At 36.5% G+C, this 19,192-nt stretch overlaps 1 protein-coding gene and 1 pseudogene across 4 annotated transcripts; both read left to right on the top strand.

The window, feature by feature from the left end:
• Positions 1 to 16,501, top strand: part of LOC114270058 (dammarenediol II synthase-like) — a 127,417-nt pseudogene extending 110,916 nt beyond the window's left edge.
• On the top strand, positions 1,312 to 10,793 carry LOC145789254 (DEAD-box ATP-dependent RNA helicase 17-like). Of its 4 annotated transcripts, XM_082886393.1 has the most exons (10): positions 1,312 to 1,766; positions 2,227 to 2,370; positions 3,446 to 3,554; positions 3,649 to 4,007; positions 4,089 to 4,162; positions 5,935 to 6,080; positions 6,171 to 6,226; positions 6,334 to 6,405; positions 10,517 to 10,583; positions 10,673 to 10,793. In XM_082886393.1, the coding sequence occupies exons 1-6, from the start codon at positions 1,700 to 1,702 to the stop codon at positions 5,968 to 5,970; spliced, it is 789 nt and encodes a 262-aa protein (XP_082742519.1). In that variant the 5' UTR covers positions 1,312 to 1,699; the 3' UTR covers positions 5,971 to 6,080; positions 6,171 to 6,226; positions 6,334 to 6,405; positions 10,517 to 10,583; positions 10,673 to 10,793. The 4 variants fall into 4 exon arrangements, with proteins under 4 accessions (XP_082742519.1, XP_082742520.1, XP_082742518.1 ...); XM_082886395.1 differs by lacking the exons at positions 1,312 to 1,766; positions 2,227 to 2,370; positions 3,446 to 3,554 and adding an exon at positions 6,604 to 6,698 and having other exon boundaries at positions 3,688 to 3,802; positions 3,906 to 4,007; XM_082886394.1 differs by lacking the exons at positions 10,517 to 10,583; positions 10,673 to 10,793 and adding an exon at positions 6,604 to 6,676 and having other exon boundaries at positions 2,265 to 2,370; positions 6,171 to 6,405.
• Positions 16,502 to 19,192: the final 2,691 nt, after the last annotated feature.

Here is a 19,192-nt window from a genome sequence, read left to right as displayed (position 1 = left end):
TCTCCTATCCTAACCCAAATACATGTATAAAAACCAATCTAATAACTATATGGGACCTACCTTTATCACATGGGTAGATTAATTCTAACAATCACTTCCTCCATCCATGTGGGGTAAATGTTATATGCATCATCCAATCTAGATACCCAAGTTTGCGTAACACACTCCACCTTTACCTAAAGGATGTTGCACCCCTCTTGAACTGAGTGCCCACGTGATTTGCACCTCATGCAATAGTGCTCAAATGTGTCTTTCGTGGCTTCCTTTGTTCTTATGCTCGAGCCGATGAGATCTGCCGCACCTCCTTAAGGTATCTTTACTGACACGAACCAAAACCTTCATAGAAAGAGACCCATGTCCTCCCTCGATATACACATTCTTGTCGTGAAACTGTCTCAACTTCTATGCCTGAAGTTTCCTTCTTGTGAACATCCAACAACCCGTTGTCTTTCTCTTGGTGGCCACCGAATATCCCTGCACACTACAAGAATTTACACATTTGGCGACCACTTTTGCCAACCAAAAAAATTTTGGTCGCAAAAAAATGACATTTGACGACCAAATATTAATTAGTCGTGAATGATCAATATTTTTGGCGACCAAATATGAGTTGGTCGCAGAAGGTCACATTGTGGCGACCAAAAATGAGTTAGTCGTAGAAATTGGTATGCTTTTCGCGACCAACTACAAATTTGGTCGCGGAAGGTTACATTTTGGCGACGAAAAAAATTTAGTCGCCAAATTTGTACTTTTAACGACTAATATTTTAGTCGCCGTTGATTGAGATTTAGCGACTAAAAAAATTTGTTGCCGAAGGTACCTTTTTTGCGACTAATGTGGTGTTTTGGTCGCCAAAAGTGTTTGGGAGGGAAATTTCAAACAGGGAGGGGGGAAATGAAATTTTTTGGCGACAAAAAAAATTTGGTCGCCAAATTAAAAACGACGTCGTTTTGTACCTGGAAAACAAAAAAAAAAAATTAAAAAAAGGCCCTAATCTCCTCTGTCTCCAACTCTCCCTCTCTCTGTGTTCTCTCTCTCAATGGGCTTGCAACTGCTCAAGAATTGCAGCCAATTCCAGTCCAGAATCCAACATTTCTTCCTTAATCTTCTCTCTCGTCTCCTGATCCTCGGCCCTGGCTAGACGAGTACACCACACAATCTTCAATCGGTTCTGCAACAAACACTTAACAAGGCTGAAATTATCGAATTGGAGATGACCCAAAAGCTTGGTCTCAACTTTAAGATCATCATCATCAAAACCATTCTGTTCTTCTTCCTCGTCAAACACAATAGTAAAACCCATTCTCTTCCTCGTCAAACACAACAGTAAAACCCACATTATCATCAATCATAACATTGTCTTCTTCTTCTTGGAAATCAGTGATTAGGTTCCCAAAGGAAACCATCTGATCGAAAACATGATTCGACATAGGGTTCAACAATTTCTCAATCTCCCCCCTCTTGTTGGGGTTATTGTTCTTCAAAACACCCAAAACCTCATCAGCGGCGGCGGCAACTGTTCCGGGAGGCTGACCACCGCCCAATTGCTGCTGTACGAGGCTAAGCATGGCCTCATAGGGAACCCTAGTTTTCTTCGTCTTGGGCTCGTAAAAAACAGCCCGAATTTGATTCTACTGATTATGGCTCTGCAATAATACCATGGGTTTAGCTGAGTTGAATGTGGTTTTAGCTGTAGACAATGCGGCTCCTGATAAGTCATGGGCTTCAGTGGTGGCATCGAATCAGAGGTCATCTGTCAAACTTAGGTATTTCCCTCCTTCTTCTTCTGATTCTACCATTGTGGTTGACCTCCCTAGGAGGGAAAGTGTAGAAAGATGGGAGGCTTGTTTAGTGGGGCATTTTTTGGGTAGGAATCTCAATTTTATATTTTGAAATCATTATGATCTGCTTTTTTAGTTGTTGCTCGAACTGTTATCTAATGTCAAGAATAGCATCTTTATTTGTGAGTTTGGAGGGGAAACATTACCATGAGTTGTTCATTTGTTTGTTATTGGATAAGCTTATGTGGCCATGTGATTTTAAGCACAAACTTCCAAGTGGTTTTAAGCTTGCTGTTTTTTTTCTAGGGGTGAATGCCTGCTTTGATGAAGCTCGGGCTTTTAGATCATCACTCTTTTGTTAGCCATGAGAAACGTGACACTATTGCTACATTACTTTGTGTACTTTGTCCAATAAAAAATTGATGAACTGATATATTTATGGTAGCGTTGGTTCTTGTACCAACGCATGAGTTATGCATGCAGGTATATGAAATCTTGCAAAAGTTATTGCACCGTTTTCATTGGATTGTCCCAGGCTATATAATGGGTGGTGAAAACAGGTCAAAAGAAAAGGCCAGGTTGCACAAAGGTAAGACATCATGCATAATTACAGTGTCATAACTTACATTTTGGAATTTGAACTTGCAGGTTAAGGTTTGTTAAGTACTATAGTATACTGAATTCTCTAGTAATTTGATGGGCCAGATTGTTAAGTTCAAATGTTGTAAAACCCACTTGGTTGTCATATTTGGAATTTTGTGGTGCAGTTTTTTTCAGTTATATTCAGTTGTTTGACCCATTAACCAATAACTAAACTATTGCCATATTTTGTGTTACGTAACCAAGATTTGGGTATAAAAATATTATTCACTGAATTTTTTATGTTCATTTAACTCATTGAACTGAAGGGTTCTTTACTTTTCACATTTTAGAGCTATTATTAGTGGATTTATTCCTGCATCTTCCAGCAAGATTTTGCGTTGACAACATATCTGTTGTGATAATACATAATTGCTACTTCTTCATTTCCCATTCATTTGTTCTTCCCTTCATTTTTCTTTTATCAAATTGGTTTTTAACCCTTGTTTTTACTACTAAATGATTTTCGTTGGTGCAATGTGGTTTTGGTTAGTCTAGTTGTTAATAGGATTTTCATTCTTTAAGCTTTCAAGTTTCAACTTTGATTGATAAGTAGATTCCCTTTTGGCCATTTAGCTTAAGCTTGAGTCAAATCCTGCATGAGTATGCTTTATTTATTACCTTGTCCTGTAATATGACGCCTAGTTATTTTTGGTCTTCTACTTGTCTTTTAGTCACCTCACTCTTAGCTTAATCAATTTTTCTAGCTACTACATAATTAATTTCCCATTAACATGACTTGACCTCTTCTCTTTTTTTTTTAATTTTTTTTTATTATCTTGTCTAGAATTGGTGCTATCTCTCTCTACCTTCTTGTATGTGCCTTCAATTCTTATTTATCATTTTTGTCTTGCCACTTATTTCAGTTATGCTCATTTTATTAACAGGTTTTAGAATTTTCAGCATCTTGTGAAATAAAGGCATAGTTAGTTAGCCTGATAGACATCTCATAAAACATTCTATTCTCTGTTAATTATTCTGTAACACACAACTGTTTAGCATGGGTAACTTATGGTCATTTCCAGGCATATCTATTCTTGTTGCAATTCCTGGACGCCTTTTGGATCATCTAAAAAAGACATCGTCCTTCGTGTACACAAATTTGCGATGGATAATCTTTGATGAAGCAGATAGGTAATATCTACAATCTAAAGTTGCAATTGTTTCTTGTTTCTTCTTCTTTCTGAGTTCTTTCATTTATCAGTGGCTTTGTTGTGCACCTTAACAGGATTCTTGAATTAGGATTTGGTAAAGACATAGAGGAGACACTTGATCTCTTGGGTTCCCGGAAACAGAAGTCTCTTTGCGAGGGGAATGCCATTTCAAGGATTTCTGAATTTCAGAGACAGAATTTGCTTTTGTCAGCTACCTTAAATGAAAAAGTAAATAATCTTGCTAAAATGAGTTTAGAGAATCCAATTATGATTGGTCTCGATGACAGTAAGTTGCAAACTAGTCCATCTCTTGAACATTTGGAAGCTTTAGGATCTGATGTGGATAATGAATTAAAGTACTCAGGAAAGCTAATAAGTTCTTCCAATGAAGAATATAAGCTTCCAGCTCAATTAGTTCAGAGATACGTTAAAGGTAATGTGACGGAGACTCTGATTTGGTGACTTTCATGGATTTCGATTTCATATGAAAATTCTGATTGAATTTTCTGTATGGTGCCCTGTGGTTCATGGCTTGTGGTCCTCCTATCCATTCTGAAGACTCTTTTTGACTCAGAAATTTCCTATAAGGTAAGGCCGCCCTTCTATTTCCAAACTGCTGATTGTTCCTACACGTGCTGTAATGTTGTTCCTTTATGTAATGCATGCACATTCAGGTATCATAAGAATTGTGCTGGTCAATCAGTGCAAGATCTGCATGTGCCTTTGAATTGGTAAATTCATGGTTAGATAACTAGTTGAACTATAGCCTTTCATTTACCTTTCTGGTTTTTAAACTTCTTTCACATTTGAAAGTTAATGAAAGAGTGCTACTCTGGTAACACAATGCCACTCACTAATCAGTAGGGTGGCATCATTATGAGTTTGGTTTGTAGGAGTCTCTCATGAATCATTCTCTAGAATGGTCACTGTATCTTTATACACTTCCAAATATTACTTCACACTGAGTACTTTCCTTTAGTCAGGAGAAGATCAAGACTTTGTTTTTCTCTCCTTTATTCATTTATTTATTATTTTTAATTGTTAAATATAGGAAGAAATGTCATATTATTTCTCATTCGAACTAATTTGGTGTGAAAGTTGTATTACTTCAGTGCATAATAACTTGTTCTTATTGTCAAGTTCTCTCATGCATTCACTTTACAGATTGTGGTATTCTTTTCAACATGCGATGCAGTCAATTTTCATTATTCATTGCTCACTAACTTCTAGTTGTCCAACCAACAACCAGAGACAATAATTTTGATTTTATTTGTTGTATTTCTCTGTTTCTCTGTTTGTATTGGTTTAGCTTTAATAAAACTGATCTGATTTGGCGTATGAAAGCTATGAATTGTGGTTTTTGATTCTATTTTTGCAATGAAAGTTGAATATGATCTATCTATCTTGACGATTTGTTTGTGATTTGTTGTTGTTGAAGTTTGATGTGCACGTAGATCTTCAATATGATCAATCTTTTAGATTTGTCTCTGTTTTTTAGTTCTTGTTAGTGGTTTATATATATGTCATTTTCTATATTTCAATATATATTTTTTTTGTCGGAGAGCTCGATTCAGCAGCGATTTGTTCTACCCTGTTTCTTAAACTATTTTATCTTTCATAAAAGCTTTAGTAGAAAATAAGAGAGAATAGAATTTTGAAAGCAGTATGAGGCCTTCAGCTACGGCTTTTTTTTCTGTTGAATGATTGAATCAACATTTCACTTTAGCATTGCATTTCCTCTCCTAGTATATTGAAGTTCAATCTTATTGCCCTCGATTGGAATGGTCCAACCCCAGGCCAAAAACATCTCCTTAACTGTTCTTTCATCTTGCCACTCTTAAGTCCATTTCTAGAATGGACTCTGCTAGCCACAGCCCAATGGGGTGTTGATTATGGATCAAATAATGTAAAAAATAAAATAAAATAAAAAATAGAATGGTAATACACATCTTACATGTTTTATATATTGTTAAATATTTTTATACATTTTTTACATATTTCAATACATTTTTACATATATCCCAACTTTAGCATTTCCCTTCTAGTATTCATACTGGCATCCTATTTTTGACTTGCCTTGACACTTGTTTGTCCTGAAATTATCACTTGAATAGTGCTTCTTCGATACACTTTTCGATCTAATAAAAATAATAACTAATACTAATAATTTTTGCATCCTACTTCCCTAAAGTTTCTCTTACTCCAAATAATATAATTATGTGAAGTTATCCATGACATCTAAGCTCAGTAGTATCACTTAGCCACCTTGTACACAAATTATTGGATGTTATCTTGAACTGCAATCCTTTTCTGAGCCAAAATTCTGAATGAACTTTAATTCTTCTGGTATCTGCAAGCAGAGTCTGTTCGGGCTTCCCTTGCTAGCAAGCATGTAGTTGTGGCAACAATGACATCCAGTGCGAAATCTCTTTGCTACAATCTGCCAGTACTAGAAGTATTGTCCCAGAATTTGTTAGCGTGTGCTCTGTACCTCTTTTCGACAAAGGTTCATAGGAATAGATCTCATGCATTAATTTTATTGTATTATTCTTGGTGATGTGCCTTGGTTCTACTGAATAAAATTGAATTATTGCAGGTGATGGATATGCTTGGACCTAGTTTATGGGATGTTTGGAATAACAACTCCCACGCGTAGGCTTCTTCCCAAATTTAATTTCTGAAGAACATACCTTTTATCATAGTTTCTTGTTCCAATTGGCACATCTCTGTACCTCTTCTGTTATGTTTTCCAACTTCAGGATGTCCATTGAAATGGTTGCCTGCATTGCCATTGAAGCAATCTCTATATTAGAGAAGATGCACTCCAGAGGGTGACTTTTTTTACCCCATTTACTTTTTAATTTTTGCTTATATTCTTTTTTATTTCCCTTGATGTGAGGAGAGGTTTTTCTTTCTTCCCCTTTCTATGTTTGTAAATAAACTTAGAATCCAATTATTATTATTTAGCTGTAGCGATTTCCACTTGTTAAAGTATATGGCCTGTATATGACTGCTACAACTTTATGCAGATATGTGCATGGAGATGTAAAGCCTGAGAATTTTTTGCTTCATCCGCCAGGGACACCTGATGAGAAAAAACTGTTCCTTGTTGACCTTGGATTGGGTAAATTTTACCATATAATTCCTTTGATTGTGTTTTGATAAACATATATGCACCAAATAACCCCTCTGCTAGAACATCTTTTTGGGCGGATATAGTCAAGCTTAAGGATCACTTTCCTGCACCTTAGTGTATGGGTGGAGACTTCAATGAAATTAGACATATAGGTGAGAGGATTGGCTACTCCAGGAGAGACATGGGGATGAAGCATTTTAATGAGTTTATTGAGAAATGTGAGCTCCATGACTTACCTCTTCATGGTAGGAAATACACTTGGTGCAATGCCCAGGAAGCCGAGAAATGGAGCCGCATAGACAGAGTACTCCTCAGCCCAGAATGGTTGATTAGCTTCAGAATGAAGTTATGGGGCCTGCCTCGACTAGTTTCTGATCACTGTCCTCTGCTGTTGATGGAAGATGAAAGAGACTGGGGTCCCAAGCCTTTCAAGTTTCTCAATGCCTGGACTCTCCATCCAAGTTTCTCTAAGTTCTTTGTTAACATTTGGAGCAGCACTACTGTTACAGGGTGGGCCGGATTCAGAATTGTTCAAAAATTAAAGCAGCTAAAGACAGAGTTAAAAAAATGGAATGTTGAAGTGTTTGGACATGTCACATCCAAACTCAAGGCTCTAGAGGCGGAATTGCATACATTAGACATCTTAGCAGAGGATGGACTCTTGGATGATTCTGGGAGGTCAAGAAGAAGAGTGGTCAGAGGTGAAATGTGGCATTTGCTCAGAATGGTGGAGTGGATTTGGCATCAAAAATCCAGATTGAACTGGACTCTAAATGGGGATAAGAATACTAGATTCTTCCATGTTTTTGCTAATACCAGACAAAGTAGAAACATGATCAGCTCTATAGTAGTTAACGACGTGTCTTATGAGGATCCTAGCAGGGTTCAATTAGAGGTCTACCAACACTTCAAGAAGTTGTTTACTGAGGATTGGGTCAAAAGACCCGTCTTGGGAGGGCCATTCAACACCATTGAGGCAGACTATGTTTCTCATCATCTTGTTGCAGAGTTCAGTGAAGCTGAGGTGTTGGCTGCAATTAAGGATTGTAATAATAACAAAGCCCCTGGCCCCGATGGTTTCAATCTGCTGTGTTATCAGAAATTTTGGAAGACTATGAAGCCTGAGATCATGCAATTCTTTGCAGACTTCCACACAAATAGCAAACTGACTTATGGGATTAATAGTACTTTCATTAGTTTAATTCCTAAGTTGGAAAATCCCTCCGGCCTTTCTGACTACAGACCCATTAGTCTTGTAAGCTCCTTGTACAAAATTTTGGCAAAAGTGTTAACACATAGACTGAAGCCAGCTCTATCCTCAATTATTGGTGAAACTCAAACTGCTTTCATCGGTGGAAGAAACATCCTTGATGGGGTGTTCATTGCCAATGAAGTAGTAGATGGTTGGAAGAAGACCAACAAGAATGGTTTGATCTTAAAGCTAGATTTTGAAAAGGCTTTTGATTCGGTTAACTGGGAATTCTTGTTCTCTCTGCTATCTAGTTTTGGGTTTGGTAACAAATGGATCTCTTGGATGAAAACTTGTGTGTCTACAGTAAGGATTTCCATTCTAGTGAATGGTGCTCCAACTAAGGAATTCTCACCACAAAGAGGGCTAAGGCAGGGCGATCCGTTATCACCTTTCTTATTCAATATTGTGGCTGAGGGGTTAAACATTCTTTTGGTCAGAGCAATTAATCTTGGCATTCTTAGAGGTGTTCATGTCGGATCCAAAGATGTCCTCTTGTCTCACCTACAATTTGCAGATGACTCAATTCTTTTTTCTGAGGCAGATTGGGATCAAATGGTACTTATCAAAAGAATCCTTAGGTGCTTTGAAATTCTATCTGGGCTTAGAATCAATTATCACAAAAGCGTGGTGTGTGGCGTCGGTGTGTCTGATACTTTATTGCTCTCCTTTGCACATCTCCTTAACTGTAAAGTACATAGCCTTCCTTTGAAATTTCTGGGACTGCCTCTAGGTGCCAATCCTGGTAAAAATCTACCTGGAAGCCTATGATTGACAAGATCAGATCTAAACTCTCAGGGTGGAAGAGGAAACTGCTATCCTTTGCAGGTAGATTAACCCTAATCAAGTCTACTCTATCTAGTTTACCAGTGTACTTTCTTTCTTTGTTTAAGATGCCAGAAGGTGTGGCAAAAGAATTCGAAAAGATTGAGGCAGCTTTTTTATGGGGCAGTAATGATCTTAAAAGGAAAGTGCATTTAGTGAAATGGGGGGAGGTAACCAAAAGCTTGAACCAAGGGGGCCTGGGTATCAGAAGAATAAGAGATATGAATGCTTGTCTATTGCTCAAATGGTGGTGGAAATTCGGAACTCAAGTAAACTTTCTTTGGAGGAGAGCTATCTGTAGCAAATACAATATTGATGAGGCTAGTTGGCATCCACCTTTAAAGTCCTCCTACAAACATTCTAGAGTTTGGAAGGACATATTATCTATTGGGATTCATAGCACAAATGTTTACAATTTCTATATAGATAACTGCCAAATCCAAGTGGGGGATGGGAGTAGGATTAAATTTTGGCATGACAGATGGTGTGGCAGCTCTAGTCTCAAGTCTTCTTTTCCCCTTCTCTTTAATCTTTCTACAGATAAAGAAGGTTCTCTACAACAGTTCATGGCAAGAAAGTCTAGCCCAAACAATTGGAATTTTCCTATTAGGAGAGTGCTTTTCAGTTGGGAATTGGTAGAAGAAGCTAACTTACTTGGTCTACTATCTTCAGCTCCATCTCTGTCAATTGACAGGGCTGATCATCTTATCTGGGCTTCAGCATCTACTAGTCCTGGTGTATTTTCCGTGTCCTCTCTTTACTCTGCCTCTAACTCTATCCTAGGGCCTCATTCTAACATTTGCAATCATATTTGGAATGGGGCTGTCCCCCCTAAGGTTTCATTCTTTACTTGGCTGGCCTGGAAAAACAAAATCAAGACAGCAGTGTTTATGCACAGAATTGGCATTTTAGATGCTTCTGCTTCTCTCATCTGCCCATTTTGTCGTTCTGAACCTGAATCTGCTGTCCATATCTTGCTTCATTGCCCATTTTCTTGGTTGATTTGGTCATCTATAATTAACGAGTGGGGGTTCTCCTGGTGCATTCAAGGATCAGTGGATGATCTTCTCCAATGGTGGATGACTGTCAAGCTCAAAAATTTTTATAGGTTAATTTGGAGAGCCATCCCCCTTATCGTTCTTTGGTCGCTTTGGAAACTTAGGAATGATTGTGTCTTTGCTGAGGCTCAACCTAGTCTCTCTGGATTGAGTGAAAATATCAAAACTAGAGCAGTACTTTGGCTGAAAGCATCTATTAAAGATCTTCCTTATTCCGTTGATGATTTAACTTTCAATTGGCGCCAAATCAGAGGATGTTCTTAACTGTTCCGAGCTGCTTTGTGTTGAAATCTGGGTTTGTATGGATGTCCTGTGGAGTTTGTTAGCATGTAGACAGTCAGTAGTCTTCAATAATGCATGTCAGTGGCTGGGGATGGTCTGCTAGTGTTTGGCTGTTGTCTTCTTGTTTTTGTCTTGTTTTGTTCTGCTCTGTTTGTTGGTTTCTCACCATCTTGGAGCCTCGAGTGTGTGCTAGCAGATGATTGGGTGTGCGTTTTGGTGCCAACCTAGTTGGGATCCAAATGTTTCACTGTGATGCTTTTTGCACCCTCTTCTTTATTGATGTATTCTTATCATACTTGTTATGTTCTTCATCAATAAAGCTTTTCTTTTGCCGATCAAAAAAAAAAAAAAAAAAGTTTTTCATTATTCTGACAACACATTTTGACATGCAGCAACCAGGTGGCGTGATGGTTCTACTGGTCTACATGTTGATTATGATGAACGGCCAGATGTTTTTAGGTAAGCTAATGTTTCAATAATTTATTTTAGTTCCTTTCTACTAATGTTTCACTTACTATTGTTCTCACTTTCACTACTTTAAAACCTAGGTACCCAGTATTTACAGCAATCCTATAAAGTGAACGAGTCATTTCCATTCAAGTGGATAAATAAAAAATGGAGGGAAGGATTCTATGTAACTGCCATGGCTACTGCAGGAAGTAGATGGGCAATTGTCATGTCTCGTGGGGTAGGATTTTCTAATCAGGTTCAGTAATAATTTTTGGAGCTTTGCTCAGTTAGAAAGCCAATTTTCTGGTGAAGAAAACTCATGGTAAATTGTACAAGACTACTTGGCAGTATAAGCATTTTTGGGAGGATTAAATATTTTTGGATGGATGTGTATGGATAACAAATATTCGTAGTTTTATTTGTTGATAGCTGCGCATGGATAACAAATAGTTATGTTTCAAATTGTTATGCTAGATGGATGTGACTTGTGAATGAAAACTTAGAATAGTTGTATTTCGTCGAATGTTAATGATTCAGTTAATTTGAATGATACTTTAAAATTATAGGTTTATTATGGATTGAATGAATTATTAGGAATTACAGGTGTATTGTTTTCCTGCTTTGGCGACCAATTTATTAGTCGCGACATCCAAATTAATTTTTTTTTGCAAAAAATGACAATTGCCGACCAAGAGTTTTGGTCGCAAAAAATGCATCTATTGCCGACCAAAACAGCTCTTGGTTGTGGAAACTCACTTTTGCCGACCAAAAGTTTTGGTCGCAAAAAGTAACAAATGGCGACTAAAGTTTTTGGTCGTGGAATGTCACAATTGGCGACCAAACTTTTTAGTCGTTGAATGTGATAATTGGCGACCAAACTTTTTGGTCGCGAAATGTGTCAATTGGCGACTAAGATATTTGGTCGGGAAAATATCACTTTGCGCGACCAAAGTGTTTTAGCGACAAAATGAATTAGTCGCGGTAATTAAATATTTAGCGACCAAAAATTTAGTCGGCAAATCCAACTTTTGCCAACCAACCAAAATTTTGGTCGCGAATTACTTTTGCCGACCCTCAATTGGCGACCAAAGTAGCGACCAAAAAAATTGGTCGCGGATAACTTTTGCCGACCAAAAATAGACTTTTAGCGACCAATTTTTTTGTTGCCAAAAGTGTTAATTCTTGTAGTGGCAACTGTTGCTTACCACTATTTATCCATCATTCATACTATACGTCTGATGCTTGATAGTAGCTTCCCTCTTGTCACAACATACTTTACGAGCCTGTACAAGTTGCCAATCCCGATTTCCAATCAGAGAAAAAAAAAAAAAAAACTATCTAATTGACCTCATAATAATTAGACTACCTTGTTGATAGAATCAGATTCCTCCTGGGTCACCTAGATCATATGCAATCACCTTTGATCACCCTTGAATCTGTTCAATCCCTTTAAACCTATTAAGAATTCGAAAATTCTGACTGTACTGATGAATCGAAATCCTTAAAAACCTTGAGATCCACTTTTGCCGTGAATTTTTCTACTATGTTTCTTCTTGCGAAAGCCTTTACCAAATTTGAACCACTTTTTTTCCTATACCACCAAGATTTCTTTCTCTTCTGGGTGAGTCCTCTATGTGCAGTAGCCGCACCCTCTGCCAACTGCACCTAGGATGAACAACCTTTAGCTTTGATATCACTTGTTGGGATTTATACCACATTCCACCAACGCAAACAAAAGCGCACCCATGCACACTCTAAAGAGAAAAAAAAATAATCACACATAGATTTACATGGTTCGGCCCAAATTGCCTAGATCCATGGGAGTAAGAGTTTTCACCATAAATAAAATAGAGAATACATATGAGATGGCCAAAACACTCAAAACCTACACTACTACCCAAACCCCATGCTCTAGGGTAGTTGAGCCCTTGCTCACCCGATACCCATGGTATTTTTTCTCTCACCCCTTACATCTCTATTCTTTTCTTCACCTCAATCTCTCTCAAGAAAATCTTATAGTCCACATGACTATTTATAAAAGTTTACCCATAAGAATCGTAGTTCATACAATTAGGTAAACTAAATTTTACACATATTAGGTTTCCTAGTAAATTTCGAACTCTACCATCGTAATTCAAGTACATGTATAAACCAACCTAATAACTGGGACTTACCTTTATCACATAGGTGGACTAATCCTAACATACTAGAAATCCTAAGGATCAGGCTTACAATTGGGCCAAGCTGTCCTTTTATAAGTTTACAGCAGGAGATTCTCGCTAACTGCTTTGTTAAATTGTAGAGTTTCGGCACTGCTTTGGCCACTCATGCAATTATAGCAGGCAATATGCTTGATGAATATGGAGATTCTCTTAGGAAGGCACACTTCTACATAAAAGAATCACAGGTTTTTCCTATCCATATAAACAGTTATTTTTTTATTTTTGTATGTGCAAAATAAATGAAAGGACTTTGTTTCACTCATTGTCATTGTATGATCTTCAAATTTGAAGATCAAAGACAATCCATCTGGGGATTTCGTGAGCATGTATCGTCACTTCACTAAAGGGGGATGGACTTTCTCTGATCAAGATCATGGTTGGGCGGTCTCCGACTGCATTGGGTCGCCCTTTTTGAAGTTGTAATAACCAAATTTCCCCCAATTTCTTTCGGTGTCTATTAATACTTTCACAAATGCCTCTAGAAATTGCAGGGGAGAAAGCCAACATTGAGAGGCTATATGATGCAGTAAATGTCCTTCTATACTTGCAGGTACAACATACATATCATATTTGATTGTTAACTAATGTGTTCATGAACCAAACTGTAAAACCATTGAATCTAAACCAAAACCAAATTGTAAAACATGGCTCACTTCCATGGTTCTAGGCTAAAAACTTATTAGTATAGACTATCTAATTCTATAGAAAATTGATTCCACCTATGTGAGTATTGCAAAACAAAAACACAAGTATACTTTAAAATTTCAAAACATTCTACAAACTAAGTTCTGTAAAATGTGTAAAGATGCAACAAATTTTCATACTACATACTAATTGCTAGGAAATAAAAAATTCTATAATAATATAAGTGTAAAAATCATATAAATCGAAAATAGTTCGGTACGGTTCTATATGGTTCTTTTGATGCTTAATCTCTGAACCAAATCACAATCAATAGTTCTTAATTTCTTGGAATTAAACCTAGCTGTCCACTCAAAAAATGAGGCTAAACCGTACGATTTTTTGAAAAACTATAAACATGTTTACAAATATAGATAGTCCAATGTAAAGGGACAGGAACATGACCCCAACAATTGGGTTTTTTTTTTTTTTTTTTTTTTTCAATTTTTCTTCATGTAGAGTTCTGAAAGTGGTGGTTTTGGTGCTTGGGAGCCACCAGTTCTATTACCAGCTATCCAGGTAAAATTCCTCGTAGAGTGTAATAGATTGTAACCATTTTACACACAAAGTATACCAAACAAGTTTACAAGTTCTTAGGGAATCCTAATTTTTAACATTTGATATGGAACAATGTGATGAGTTTATTTTCATATTTCTCTTTATTCAGGTGTCGAATCCTTCAGAACTTTTTGCTGACATTAATTGTGGTTGAGTTTGAGTAAGAACTGGTCCTTTCCTTTTATTGTATTTCATTTTCATTTAAACGATTTTTCACACCATGGATAGATAATATTAATATTGCTCAATCACTTGTCTAGGCATGTTGAATGCACTGCATCTGTAATCCAACCTCTAGCATCATTTTTACATCTTGGGTATCGGGAGAAAGAAATCAAAATTTCAGTGACGAAAGCAATCAGCTTCCTTGATCAGAAACAATGGCCCGATGGTTCTTGGTGAGTTCATTTCACTTCTAAACGAAGAGCTATGGCAATTGGAGTTAATGTGTACAATGATATGGGCAGGTATGGTTATTGGGGAATTTGCTTCATCTATGGCACATTTTTGCGCTTAGAGGGTTAGCTTCAACAGGAAAGACTTGTAACAACAGCCAAGCAGTTCAGAGGAGTTGAATTTTTGCTTTCTGTACAAAATGGAGAGGGAGGTTGGGGAGAGAGCTTTGAATCATGCCCTTCTATGGTAACTCCCATACCGAAGTTTTGTGTTTGATTATATTCTTGGCTCTAATGCCTAATTAAATTGTGCACACAAGTTTCAAATTCCAATCTGGGCGCATAGAATAACTTAACTCACAAAAAAAAAAAAAAAAAAAGGAAAAAGCATGGTAGCTCGAATTGGAGGGGCTCGAATGGCTCAAATGGGTTTTGGCCAGTCGTCCGCTCGGATGACCTGCTGGACGTCTGCCCGGACGACCGGGTAAAAGATTGTTTACCGCGGTTGTCACCTTTGTCGACCGTGGCTGCCAACCTCTTTGCCGGATGACCGGCCGGACGTTCGCTCGTACGATCGGCAAAGTGAATTTCGAGCCATTCGAGCCAACCTCATATTCGGGCTACCAAGCATTGCTAAAAAAAAAAAAAAAAACCTCTTTCTAACTTATATTTGTGCAGGAATTATTATAACTAATCCAAATGCTCTGATACTTCAAATTTTTTCTGTTTTTATTAATGATCATTATGCATGAAACAGAAATACAAACCGCTGGAAGGAAACAAAACAAATATGGTACAAACATGATTGGCTATGCTAGGTCTTATTTATGGTGGACATGTTAGTACCAATTTCAAGAATTAGATTATGAATCATATAACGAAAGTTAATAGAGCTATACATAGTTGTCTTAGCCTTGGTTTGGTTTTCATCTTTGGCTATATAATCACAAAAAGACGGAAAAAAGTTACAAAATCACAAAAAGACAAAAAAGCTACAAAACTACCAAACTGTCCTATATATAAACAAAAAGTCAAAAAAGCATCATTATATACTAAGGGCAATTTTGTCATTCCAAAGTCAAAAAGCCAAAAAAGCCAAACAAGAATACGAAACAACTAAAAAATTTCCAAGCTAAAAAAGTCAAAAAAACTAAAAAGCCAAATAAAAAAGTCATTGCCAAACGACCCCTTATATATACATATATATATATATATATTTCTTATTAACTAGGGTGAGAGAGATTCAACGCCTTTACATAGAGCAGCAAAGCTATTGATCAATGCACAGATGGACAACGGTGATTTTCCACAACAGGTAATTTATCTTGGAAACACATTTTTGCGTCCCCAAATGGATCATACATTTTTGGAAGAAATGACATAGTTATGTCAATTGAGTTTACAAAGTATTTGTTAGTAGTTTTATGTTTGTCATGGGTTATTTTTTGGCTATTTTAGTCACAGAAAGACAAAATAGATTAAAAAGTTAATAATACAAAATATCGTATCTAAATTATAATCATTTCATTTTTTTTCACAAAAATCAAAAAAGTTAAAAAATTCATCTCAAACGAAACTTTTTAACCCCAAGCTAAATAGTCAAAAAAACTAAATAGTCAATTCATATCTTAAACGAAGACTTAGAATTTTATGGTGTTGGTTTTTCAAAAAGTATATGTACTTCAAATATGACAACTTCCTAGCCATGAAAATTACCCTCACAGGAAATGAGTGGAGCCTTCATAAGGAATTGTATGCTACATTATGCACAATACAGAAACATTTTCCCAATGTGGGCACTTGGAGAATACCGCAAATGTGTCTGGCCGTCTTCCCAGAAAGTATAAATTTAAGTTTCAAATGAAATATGTACCATATTTGAGTTGGCTGAACAGAAACATATCTAAAATTAAAAAAATAATAAATAAATTTTGGATACTCTTATCAAACATGTATGTCCCATACTATCAAACAGTACAAGGCTTTTTTAGGAGTATCCATGTTTCATAAAATATTATTCAAACTGTTTCCTACCACAATTCAAGAAATTATTAAAAAAAAAAAAACAGAAGCATTGTGGTGTTGTGTTGTGGATCAAGTATGTAACCAAGAAAAAATGTCCTCGTCTCATTCAAGTTTTGTGTAATCAAATATGTGACCAACAAGGAAATTTCTAATAAAGCAGAGATGTTCGATTATCATATAAAATTGTTCACAATGACTCAGGTCTAAGATTATTCAGATTCCAAGACTTTTATCTTTATTTTGGTGTTATATTATATTAAGTGATAGTACACATGAATGCACAAGCAGATATACGCACACACAGACACGCACAGAGTACAGTTGGCATGTCTTGATGGGTCGTTACACACATCAAAAATAAACACTAAATTATACCAAATTCTTTCAGAATAATGGCAAGTCCAGGTATCGATCCACAGAGACAATTGTGAAATTAAATCAATTTAAATGCTAAATTCTTAAATTAATTTTGATAAAAAAATTGAGGGATTTATAAACTAATAATAATTAAATTAAACAAAGCAAATAAACTAGCAATTATAACTAAAGATGAATTTACTGATTTGGGGAAAAACCTAGGGCAATGAGTTCACCACTAGTTGCGTAAATAGAGTTTCAAATTGAAATCCATTATGTTATGGCTCGAACGGAATAATGCTTCGCAACTGCAAGTTCATAGCATTTAATAAGAAAATCATCACGTTCAATGTATGGATACAAACCATCTCAAGTAGTACGAATCGTTCACTGTAAACTAGGGTAGCGACACGACTAGTCCCCTGTAGTATAGTTCGTCTCATACTTTGAATGTGAAAGAATAGAAAACTATTGTATGGAAAACATTCAATAATCACAGAAAGCCGAATACTTGAAGAAATAATAGAAAATATATATATATATATATGAAACTTCTAAAACACCATACAATTATTCAACCTTTACATAATTAAAAATAAAAAAGAAAACCTAATTACATGGCTAGGGTTTCATCAAAACCCTAGAAAAGAATAACGTAGCCACTCATGGAGGAGTGGGAAGAGGTGAAAGAAATAGAAGAGATGGAAGCCCCCATGGAAGTTGTCTTGAAAGTTTGAGAATCCTTCTTTTTCTCCAAACCCTAGCCTCTCTCTTCTTGGAATTAATTTCAGAACCCTAATCCAGCCTCTTTCTTGCCTATTTATACTTCTGCCGTCTTTCAAACAGGTTTAAAACATTGGGTCCGTTTTCCAAGAAAAGTCAACGCACACGTGAGAAAGTCAACGCACGTGCGAAAAAAGTCAACGCACATGCAGGAGGCTGTTTTCTCTCCAAATTCTATATTTTTGCCCATTTTATGCTTCGACTATGCACAACATGATTGACATTAAACACACATAAAATATATATTTTGACAAGCAAGTAAAGTTAAGAGATCCTAATTAACGGCCTCAATGTTATACAATTCAGCCTTAATTACATCCCCGAACTTACAACTTGCTAGTTCTCAAGCAAGTATTAAAAATAAAATAAAATTAAACAAAATCTAGCTATTTCCTCTTTCGTGGGAAAACGGTTGCATTTAGCATATGCAACAAGCCTTTAAACCACAAAGTTACCCAAAGTGGACGAGTAAAGTCCTGTGAGGGTTGCCAGAAATGATACCCACAAACATTAACATATTCATATATGCCCAACAATTAACCACACTACTCCACCTAAGAATCAACTTATGTGCCACTACAGTGTGATATTAAGACATAATGAGTCATTAAAGGCACAGTGGACAAGCATGAAAGAATCTATTGAGTCAAAACCACAATTTAGTCAATACAAAAGTAAAGTCCCCTGTACTTGTGCACGCTAGTAGACAAATCATCAGTACCCTTGGTGTAAAGTGTAATTTCCATATTAGTTAACTGTCCACTATAATAGCCTAGTGTAACTCATAATTACACCCAACATATACAAAAAAATTAAACTGTTGCAACCAAGATTCTCAAAAGTTTTTTTTTTTTTTTTATAAATTTTTGGATGACTGTTCAATGTCTTGATCCATTAAGCTTCCTAATCAACCCATGTAACAAGCATTGGGTCAATGGCTCCCAAACCAGACGATTTTAGGTCACTGGGTGTGAAGACACCCCTACGGGCTTAATAACTCGAGTTGAAAAGGCTACGAATCCGAACAAGTCATTATCCTTATTTTTCCTTAACTGTGCAATGTCTAAGTCCCTTAAGCTTTCTAATTAACCCATGTAGCAAGTATTGGGCCAATGACTGTCAAACCAGACGGTTTTAGGGCACTAGGTGTAGAGACACCCCTACGGGCTTAATAACTCGAGTTAAAAAGGCTACGAACCCAAACAAGTCAAGTTTTTTTTTTTTTTTTTAAGAGTCTTGGCTCCTCATTTATTCTTTTCTGCAACCCTAGCCATTATCAATGATGTACACCAAGGATTATAATAAAGAGGTCACCGCTATGATAGTGTGTTCATGTGAATTAAGGCATACTCACGACAAGTGTACTAATACCACAAACACAAACAACTCTCCTAGTGCAAACATCACACGCAAGTATCTACCTAATAAACCATTTTCATACAAGTCTACTATGCTTCCCAATTAACATATGCAAATATTATCACCCTACTAGCAACAAGACACATCAAGTGAAGTAATGCAATCAATTGAAACATGTATAAGCATGAATTATGAGCCAAATAGAAATGCACAAAAGAAAATACAACCCTCATCCCCC

This window comes from Camellia sinensis, chromosome 9 (assembly GCF_055761805.1).
Source record: "Camellia sinensis isolate YWXY chromosome 9, ASM5576180v1, whole genome shotgun sequence".
NCBI classification, from domain to species: domain Eukaryota; kingdom Viridiplantae; phylum Streptophyta; class Magnoliopsida; order Ericales; family Theaceae; genus Camellia; species Camellia sinensis.
The sequence above is the reverse complement of the archived record's forward strand: the minus strand, read 5'-3'. Positions and strand labels throughout refer to the sequence as shown.